Consider the following 10,372-nt stretch of genomic DNA (forward strand, 5'->3'; position numbering starts at 1 on the left):
TGAAGACACAGATAGTTGCAAAACATTGTGGACATACGTGAAAAGTGAAAGTAAAAGTAAGGGATGAAATCTGAAACGGGCCCTCTCCTTGTTTTAAATGGAGCGATAAACACAATAAGTACTAAAAACTAATCTAAAGGGTTTTCTGACCCAGATTGTCTAGTTGATGACAAACTGTCGGGTCAGAGAGATTGAATTAATAGTAAATGGATTACTTGCAATCTTACAACACCTGAACGAACAGAAAGCAATCGGGCCTGATGGAATCTCTTCGAAATCGAAATGCACAAAGAACATTTTACACTAAAGCTTGCCCCATGGGGCGTCATTAGACGAATGAGAATGTATAAGGAATAAAACTATGGCAACTTCACATCTTTTTTTCAAAATGGGAGACAAAAGTAAAGCCGAAAATTATCGACCTTTGCGATTGACCTCGTTAGAATGTAAGCAGCTCAAGTATATAATTAGCAGCAATATTGTGGAGAATATTGATGAACATATTATCTTGACTGATGCACAGCATGCTTTTTGTATATTTCGATCCTGCGAATCGCAACTTATCACAACATGCAATGACTTCGCAAACACAAAGAGCAAACTTATGCTATACTGTTGGATTTCAGCAAGGCATTTGTTAAAATCCATCATCAAAGTCTACTTAAAAAGCTTCAACATTACGGCATACGTGGCAATCTTCGCAAGTGGATAGTCTTTCCTGGATGACAGAACGTATAGAGTCATGGTGGACAACAAGATGTTGGACCCAAGGACATCTGAAAACGGTTTTTCCAAAGTTGAAATAGAAAAACAACAACCCTAATAAAAAAACTTACGGAAGAATAGTCGTGATGAACAACATTATATATTTCTTTAATCAAAAATTATTGCGCACAAATTTCATATTTTCCCAAGACCATCCGCGTGTGGAATACACCGGAATAGGAAATTGAGACGAAAGAGTATTGAAAGCTTCTTAACATGAACAGGCCACCAACGACTCGGTACGGGTATTGTTTAAATAGAAAAGACATGAACATGGCATCACCACCAATATCCTAACACTTGTCATTTTCTTCGCTAAGCAAAGCTGCGAGTTCTAGAATTTGGCTAAACTGAACACGCCAACCATTTACTTCCCCACCTCTCATCTGTTAACCACTCATAATCATTGTTTGCATTATCCTGAACCCAATCATCCTCACCAACACACACACACCCACACACACACACAAACAAACACGCACATACACACAAACACATAGATACACTCGCTCACACAAATCCATACACCGAATAATGTCATAGAATTATTATTATTCGTCAAGTTCTTTAATGGGGGCTCCTCGGAAGAGAAATATGTCATACCAATGGCGAGGTTTGGAGGTCTCTACACTGTAAAAGGGAGATGAAAAAATAAATATATTAAAATCCAGTGCATTTAAGATTAATGATGTCATTTTTTACTTAATTACTTCCTGTATCATTTCATGGCTCAACATAATTGTTCCTGGGCCTAATTTTATCTAGCGGACTAGATTTAATTAATTATAAGTCTAATAGGTGGCTCGCTAGTCTTAAGCCTCGGTGAAGTAATTGACTAAAAATATCAAATTCTATGAACGTTTTCTAGTCTCTGAATAGCTAGGCTCTTGCCTAGAAGTGGGCGTTCTAAGGACGGTTACTACTTCGGCTATTTTGTGCTGGTAACATCACGTTTTCTTGTACACGATGTCAGGTACGATAGCAGCCTTCATACTCTCAACGCAAAAGATTTCCAAAGAGGAAATTAGCAACACATCCGGTATAGATAATATTTCAATCCATTTCATGTTTGAACTTACTTTTGCCATGATGAATCACTTCATGTGATATTGACAGTCGACTGATTTGACTACAATGATGTTCATCTTCGACTGGCAATTTTATAATTTGGCAAATGAAAGTTTTATTGAAACTCGAACAAATCGAACCAAGAAATACAAAAAAAGACCAAAAAAAAAACAGAAAGTGTGTTTGATGAATCCCATTATTTCCCCAAGACCACCCGCGTGGAATACACCGGAATAGGAAATTGAGACAAAAGAGTATTGAAAGCTTCTTAACATGAACAGGCCACCAACAACTCAGTACGGGTATTGTTTAAATAGAAAAGACATGAACATGCCATCACCACCAATATCCTAACACTTGTCATTTTCTTCCCTAAGCAAAGCTGCGATTCTAGAATTAAGCTAAACTGAACACGACAACCATTTACTTCCCCACCTCTCTTCTGTTAACCACCCATAATCATGATTTGCATTAACCTACCCCCCAATCTCCCCACACACACACAGACACACACACATGCACACTCATAGATACACACACACACACACACACACATTCATACATCGAATATTGTCATAGTATTGTTATTATTCATCAAGATCTTTAACGGGGGCTCCTCGGAAGAGAACCAGGACATACCATTGTTGACGTTCGGGGAGCTCTGGACTGTAAAAGGTAGATGAAAAAATAAATATATTAAAATCCAGTGCATCTATGGTGTGATAAAATTAATGAAGTCATTGTTTACTTGATTACTTCCTGTATCATTTCAAAAGAGGTTGAAATCATTTACTAGTCTAATAGGTGGTTTGCTAGTCTTAAGCCTGAGTGAAGTAAGTGACTAAAAATATCAAATTTTATGAACGTTTTCTAGTCTCTGAGTAGCTAGGATCTTTCTAGGAAGTGGGCGTTGTAAGGACGGTTACTAATTTGGCTATTTTGTGCTGGTAACATCACACTATCTTGTACACAGTGGCAGGTAAGATAGCAGCCTTCATACTCTCAACGCAAAAGATCTCCAAAGAGGACATTAGCAACACATCCGGTATAGATAATATTTCATTCCATTTCATGTTTGAACTTACTTTTGCCATGATGAATCACTTCATGTGATATTGACAGTCGACTGATTTGACTACAATGATGTCCATCTTCGACTGGCAATTCTATAATTTGGCAAATGAAAGTTTCATTGAAACTCGAACAAATCGAACCAAGAAATACCAAAAAAAAAACAAAAAAAAAACAGAAAGTGTGTTTTGATGAATCCCATTATTTCCCCAAGACCATCCGCGTGGAATACACCGGAATAGGAAATTGAGACAAAAGAGTATTGAAAGCTTCTTAACATGAACAGGCCACCAACGACTCAGTAGCGTATGGCTACACCTCCAAATGTATTTCGTCAACCCAGCTTCTAATGTCTTTCTCCGCCCTAGGGATGGTTTCGTAGCCACCTTCAAGTTTAGTGACTGGACAGTGGAGGACGATGTGCTCGCTGGTCTCTGGGGCTGCCTGACATTTCTGGCAGGTATCACTGTTTCCAAGTTTCCATCTGCACATATTTGACGCAGTTCTGCCATGTCCAGTTAAGAGGCGGTTTGAGGAAATCCAGTATTTCCTGGCGTTATTGAATGCAGGCACTCTTTTGGTTGGATCTTTAATTATGTTTCCTCCTTTTGGTGTTTCCCCGTTCCACAGTTCTCTCCCGTTTTCCTCCAGTGCAATGCCGCTCAGTGTTGGGAGCCACTGAATTGGAGTTGACTTGAGACATCCTGTTATAATTCTTATTGATTCTCTTAATCGGATGTCAATGCGATTTACATGTGGGCTCCTCATCCAACCAGGGGCACAGTATTCTCCCACACTATAGCACAGTGCCAAAGCAGACGTTCAGCACCTGTGGTGAGGCCCCCCAGGTGGTAGTTGCGAGTTTTCTCGCCAGGCTGTTTCTTTTTGCGATTTTATTTGCGGTTCCTTCAATGTGTTTGCAATAGTTCAGTTGTCTGTCCAATGTTATGCCAAGGTATTTAGGATTGGGGTCTGGGGGTAGTATTGAGTCACCTGCTGTGATCTTCAGTTCTCTTGTTGCCTCTCGATTATTCAAGTGGAAGTTTGTGGATACTGATTTGGTGGTATTCATTTTTAGGTACCATCCATCAAAATATTGTTTCAGGCGGGTGGTGTCTTTGCTTAGAACCTCTTCAATCTCTTTCCAGTTTTCCGATTGATAGGCCCAGTCATCAGCGTTTTGCAACCTACCCCCAATCAGCCCCCACACAGAGAGACACACACATGCACACACATAGATACACACACACACACGCACACACACATTCATACACCGAACATTGTCATAGTATTGTTATTATTCATCAAGATCTTTAATGGGGGGCTCCTCGGAAGAGAACCAGGACATACCATTGTTGACGTTCGGGGAGCTCTGGACTGTAAAAGGGAGATAAAAAAAAAAAAATTAAAATCCAGTGCATCTATGGTGTGATAAGATTATTGAAGTCATTGTTTACTTAATTACTTCCTGTATCATTTCAGAAGAGGTTGAAATTATTTACTAGTCTAATAGGTGGTTTGCTAGTCTTAAGCCTGGGTGGAGTAAGTGAAAATAAATATCGAATTTTATGAACGTTTTCTAGTCTCTGAATAGCTAGGATCTTTCCGGGAAGTGGGCGTTGTAAGGACGGTTACTAATTCGGCTATTTTGTGCTGGTAACATCACGCTATCTTGTACACAGTGGCAGGTAAGATAGCAACCTTCATACTCTCGAGGCAAAAGATTTACAAAGAGGAAATTAGCAACACATCCGGTATAGATAATGTTTCGTTTCGTTTCATATTTGAACTTATTTTTGCCAGGATGAATCACTTCATGTGATATTGACAGTCGACTGATCAGACTACAGTGATGTCCAAGGTCGACTGCCAATTCTATATTTAGGCAGATGAAAGTTTCATTGAAACTCGAACAAATTGAACCAAGAAAAACAAAAAAAAAGTGTGTTCTGATGAATCACATTATTTCAGTCAATTACAATGCCAGCAGAATAATTTTTGTCTCCACTATACTTTCTTATCGTTTTTCTCTTGGTTGCTCTTTGAAGGGGACTTTCACTTCGACTCTCCGTTCACTCGCAACTCGCAAGCAAATTAGATTCGAGGATATTTTTAGTTTTTATTCACAAAAATATGTACTTTAGACGATCTGCAATTATCTTAGAGTTTTCTAAAGCCAGTGTCAATAGCATCAGGACACGTTATGCCTCTATCATTTGCAACCGACTTATTTTCCTTCCGAATCGAAGCTTTCTCAATCTAAGAATAGCTGCTATCTTGTCGACGCTATGACGTATCCTAGTAATTAGTGCCTGACTAAGATTAAAATCCGGCCTCAGCACATAAATGGTTACAACTTGGCCAAACTTAGTCCGAAGGTGGCGTGAATTTAGTCTGGGACTTACTTGGTCCGTTCCCATAAAAGCCGATTTTTGTTTTTCAAGTCCTTGACTAAAGTCAGAGACTACGCATTAGTCGGCGTTCATGAATGCGAGCCCTGGGAGCAGTCCCTTGTAGGCCCTGTCCAGATAGTGGGCCCGGACTTGCAAGGTCTGGCCTACGGCGACCGAGGTTTATGGGATTCGTGTGACAGCCTGGAGGTCTGTCTGACTTTCAATTTCAAGTCGGGGTCTGCACGCTGTGCGCCGACGCAAGAGTCGACTTCCATGCCGTTTCGAAAAGAAAATACAGATTAAGAAAACTATCTCTCTCTCTCTCTCTCTCTCTCTCTCTCTCTCTCTCTCTCTCTCTCCTTCTATCTATCTTCTCTCTCTTATTATCTATCTATCTACTCTCTCTCTTATCTCTCTCACTTCTCTATCTACTCTATCTATCTATCTATCTATCTATCTATATATCTATATATATATATATAATATATAATATATATATATATATATATCAACAATACTCATTTTTATCCATCGATCCTTCTATTTATCTATCTGCCTTTCCATCGATTTATCGCTTCGTTTATTCAATTGATCCCTCTATGAATCAATTCATCTATTTATTTCATTGTTCTCATCTCTTACTTCGTCTACATGCAAATGTTTGTGTGGCTATGTGGTCTAGTGGGTATGACACTCGCTTTCCGATCGGAAGCTCCTGGGTTCGATTCCTTTGAAAGGGCTCATTACTCACAAACTCTCGACGTATTCATGGGTAAATTAAGTACCTGGCCGTTAACAGCGTTTTCTCTGTCGGAAAAAAAAAATTGTAATATCGCTGTCATGTCTCGTTCTACTTATTACGTGTTGCTGCTGGTCAGGGACCTTTGTAAAGCGTTTTGATCACGTTTAGTGGATATTGCGCTATATAAAAGCTCAATTTCTGTTTTGAAACTGAAAACACTATGAATAACAATAGTCAAATGGAAAACAAGAGTCTATGTAATTCAGGTCTGCCCAGTAATACGACAAAATCCGTAGAAATACGATTTTTTTAGCCCCAGCTACAGAACAACATTCGCTTCTTTGTTTGAATAAATATTGTTGAAAAGGAAAGTTTAGTTCTTTAGAACCTATATTCAGGCTTTTGAACCATATTTGGATCATGCTAAGGGCAACGTATTTATTTCTAAATCCATTTACTTTAGTGACATTTTTCTTTTTTCCCTTGGGAACTACGAATTTTAAAATTCTTTTTGGAATTTCAAGTTGGCAGCTCTGGTCAAATTCAAATTGATGAAGAACTGAGCAAGTGTGAATGAAAGGTCACAGGCAAAGCAAGAAAGAAAAATACAAGAAAAAAAATATCCCAAAAATCAGTCGACCTTGACTGGGGATTGAACCTCAGACATTCTGAGCAAGAAAGAAAAATACAAGAAAAAATACATCCCCAAAAATAAATCAATCGAACTCGACTAGGGATCGAACCTCAGACCTTCTAATTAACATAGTGCGTCTTCGTTGGTAAAATTGAAGCCTACATTTCCTTTTCTTTGACTATTGCTTGTTCATTATTCCCTACACTTGAAGCACATGCGCCACGGTTGTAGCCTAAGTAAAAGATGAGAAGGACGTAATAGTTGAAGCTCCTTCAATACTCTTCAACAGTCGTAACGTCACTTCCTTCCTAATGGCGCATAGTAACTTAGTAACACTGGCTCCAAACTATCGGAACAATTGCGGACGCCCGTATGAAATATTTCCCCGGCGAGCATAAAAGCGTATCCAAAGGAAGAAAAAAAACATAAATTTGATAATGTTTTGACTTTTCCACATTCTGATCACAAGGCATATGAAAAGTTCTAGCCAGCATGAAGAATAAAAAGTAATAATTTTCTTTGTTTAGAACCAAGATGGCCGCCGTTGCCGGGCGGTGTGACATCAGACTACTGAATCCAATTGTCAAGCGTTCTAATGATTCGCTAAAGATTCTTTCATGACATATCTATCTATCTTGCTACCTATACCTCTATCCAAACATTTATCTATCTATCCATCTACCTATCCACAATCTATATCAATTTTATTCATCGATACTTTCCTTGCGGGTTCCGATAGCTCAGTTGGTAGAGCACTCGCTTCACACACAAACCAAGAAAATTGATCCCTGGTGCAGTCGAGTTTGTTTTGACTTTTTTTTCTGACCCCCCCCCCTCCCCCCCCCCTCCATCCAGCAGTGATTGGGTATTTGGTTCTGTCAGAGCTTACGAAAAGTACTAGGCGATAGACTAGCATCATATCCAAAGGTTGACAAGCAATTCCTATTATTTGTTTCACCATATAGAAACTGAAATAAACTCCGGCTTAATGGGCCTAATGCTTCTGAAGGACTCCTTCAAAAATAATTTCCTTATCTCCCTCACCCCTGTGTTTCCTCTGGCAGAATCAAAATCGATTTCTTATTCCCATCCAGTTCCTCTTCTTCGCCTTCCTCCGACGTCTCTCCTCTTCCACTAGCTGCAATTAGGAAGAGCGCGCATATCAAAGCAGCCAACAGCGCCGAGATCCCAGCCGAAGTCGTGAACGTAATGACCATAATTTCGGAAGTGCTGATCGTCGCGCTGGCCTGCGCTTTCTCTTGGCAGAAATCGAAGTAGCCTTCAAAGACGCACGGGTTCCTCTGCATCATTCCATAGCAATAGTAAGCGAGGGCTGATCCGCTCAGTTTGATTATGTCGATGCTCTTTGTCCTCATGACATCCCTGATGCAGCCTTCCATGACCATTTGATGGATCGCCCCTAAATTACTGGTGCAGTTGGAGTCGGCGAAACGTGAGCTAGTCAGTTCCGAGGTGCAAACTTTAACTGCGACCTCGTTGGGGATGACAGGGGGTAATGGATTTTCTTTTGCGACATGTTGGATTGGGAGAGTGGAATATTTCCAGGTGCCACCTTTCACGCGTCCTTTCACAGTTCCGACTCGGCCGTTCACTGCCATGATTTGAGCGGAAAATGAGTTTCCAACACCTTCGTCGAACAGGATGAGCACAAGCTGTAACAAACAAGCAAACAAACAAACAGATGTATAAGCTTAAAATCTAGTAGAGTATCCTAATGGTTGGTTTGTCTTGCTGCTTGGTTTAGGTTTGAAATGTATGGTAGAATGCGGCGATGTGGTCTAGTCGTATGACACTCGCTTTCGGATCGGAAGGTCCTGGGTTCGAGCCTCGGGCTCGGCGCAAAGTTGAGTCCTTGGAAAAGGCTCTCTACTCACATTCTCTCACCGTACTCAGGTGTAAAATGAGTACCTGGCCGTTAACAACGTTGTCTTTGTCCGAAAAATTGTAATATCGCCTGACAGGCGTCATGTCCCGTCCTACATGTTAAATGTTGCTGTTGAACAGGGACCCCTTGTAAAGCGCTTTGAGCACATTTTAGTGGATATTGCGCTATATAAAAGCTCAATTAAAAAATAATAATTTTAGAATAAAGGGAGTAAAAATGACTCTCACAAAAGATACAAAACAAAGTAAACTAGGTATTGGCCTTCTTGTTTAAACATGAAGAAGGCCAAAGGCCGAAACGTCGTTTACTCTGTATTGTATCTTTTATGAGAGTCATTTTTACTCCATTTATTTTACTATACATGCTATTGATTCGTGTAGGCACTTCTTGATTTTGGTCCGTTTCTTTTGTCATAGTGAGTTTTGTTTGTCTTATTTTCGTCTTTGTTTTGATTGGGGTTTTTATTGTATTTTTTTTTGGGGGGGGGGGGGGTCTTCATTCTGTTTTTTGATTGGATTTTTGGAAGTTTTAATGTTTTACTAGCTTGGAACCCATTGTAAAGCGCCTTGAGCAAGTTTAGTTGATACATCGCTATATGAAAGCTCCTGGGTTGTTATGTTTGTTGATTTTTTTTATCTTGTTTTTGTTGTTGTTGTTGTTGTTGTTGTTGTTGTTGTTGTTGTTGTTTTTGCTTTTGTATTGTTTTTTTTTTTTTGGGTTTGTTTGTTTGTTTTTTTGTTTTTGTTTTCGTTTTTTTTTGGGGGGGGGGGTGGGGTGATTTTGGGGGCGGTTTGGGTCTTTTCTAAACTAAAATTAAATACTATATTGGCGGTTTTAATCATTCTTTATCGTCATTATAAGTTGAAAAAACAACGTTTTTGGTGGAAAATATACATTGTGTTGATATCCGTTTTACAAACTGATTTGGAGGTCTGGCATAAAAATATATAACAATCGTGTGGTAAATTTTCCACTAAAACTAATGAAGGAATGACCTCCATATTCTTTCCTGTTATCAACATTGTAGGATAGTGTGTCACCGTAGATATATTTTACAGCTTTAGCTTATGGAATTTTTATTAGAGCATTACAAAGTTGTAATGACAAAATCAATGTTAAAAATTTATCATTTGAATTATAATTCAAAATACACATACCTTATCAAAAGAAATCTCTCTATTTTGACATACTACATTATCTCTGTGATAACTGGAAATTTTCAAACAATTTCATTGAACAGTATCTGAAAATCATTTGACATAGTATCCCATATCCTTAGAAAAATGACAGATTGAGAAAATAGCAAAATAGCTTTCCGGTTTTTATACTTTCACTTACTACATGTACCCTACTTTACGACTGTGGTTTTCGTGCCTTTATAGACTATTTTGAGAAGTTGGACTTCAATACTATTATTTTTTCCCACCAAAATCTCTAAATCAATTTTTTGAAGGATTTTCCTAATATTTAGACCCAAACCGCTCCTAAACCCTTTCCCTACCAGCCATTTTCAGAATTTTCCCCAAATTTTCACACCCATCCAACACAAAATATAGTTTTTTCTTACTCAAACAGAAAAGCAACAAATACATTCTATGCATAATATTGATCAGCAAAATGAACTCTACAACACAGTGTCACGTTTATATAGCTACAATAAAACATTCTTTTTTAAATTTTGTGATTTACAAAATAAATCTGAATGATAAAAGTGCTGGTTGGAACGTAACGAATGTGACGATTTTTCTATAGGGAATGAGATTAGCGGAAGAGTAGCGTCCCTTGATTGGACG

The 10,372-nt window shown here is 38.8% G+C and overlaps 2 protein-coding genes across 4 annotated transcripts in view; both read right to left on the reverse strand.

The window, feature by feature from the left end:
• Nucleotides 1–283: 283 nt before the first annotated feature.
• On the reverse strand, nt 284–8,343 carry LOC144971911 (uncharacterized). 3 transcript variants are annotated; one of them, XM_078912982.1, is made up of 4 exons: nt 7,718–8,343; nt 4,255–4,281; nt 2,473–2,499; nt 284–1,395 (listed from the first exon to the last, which is right to left on the reverse strand). In XM_078912982.1, the coding sequence occupies exons 1-4, from the start codon at nt 8,290–8,292 to the stop codon at nt 1,317–1,319; spliced, it is 708 nt and encodes a 235-aa protein (XP_078769108.1). In that variant the 5' UTR covers nt 8,293–8,343; the 3' UTR covers nt 284–1,316. The 3 variants fall into 3 exon arrangements, with proteins under 3 accessions (XP_078769108.1, XP_078769109.1, XP_078769110.1); XM_078912983.1 differs by lacking the exon at nt 2,473–2,499; XM_078912984.1 differs by lacking the exons at nt 2,473–2,499; nt 4,255–4,281.
• Nucleotides 8,344–9,773: 1,430 nt separating this feature from the next.
• The window catches only part of LOC144971670 (uncharacterized), a 61,777-nt gene continuing 61,178 nt past the window's right edge, over nt 9,774–10,372 (reverse strand). Inside the window, exon 25 of the mRNA XM_078912743.1 lies at nt 9,774–9,788. Coding sequence (XP_078768869.1) covers nt 9,774–9,788 — 15 coding nt within the window. The remainder of the gene's footprint in view (nt 9,789–10,372) is intronic.

This window comes from Berghia stephanieae, chromosome 4 (assembly GCF_034508935.2).
Source record: "Berghia stephanieae isolate SIO BIC M18660-M18661 chromosome 4, UCSD_Bste_1.3, whole genome shotgun sequence".
NCBI classification, from domain to species: domain Eukaryota; kingdom Metazoa; phylum Mollusca; class Gastropoda; order Nudibranchia; family Aeolidiidae; genus Berghia; species Berghia stephanieae.

Excerpts from the sequence above, each read along its gene's own strand:
- LOC144971911 (XM_078912982.1), bottom strand. The coding sequence starts at position 8,292 with ATGGCAGTGAACGGCCGAGTCGGAACTGTGAAAGGACGCGTGAAAGGT. Across the intron at positions 4,282-7,717 it reads CTGCCAGAGGAAACACAGGG|TCCAGAGCTCCCCGAACGTC; the intron begins GTGAGGGAGATA and ends TCCCTTTTACAG. Across the intron at positions 2,500-4,254 it reads CTCCCCGAACGTCAACAATG|TCCAGAGCTCCCCGAACGTC; the intron begins GTATGTCCTGGT and ends TACCTTTTACAG.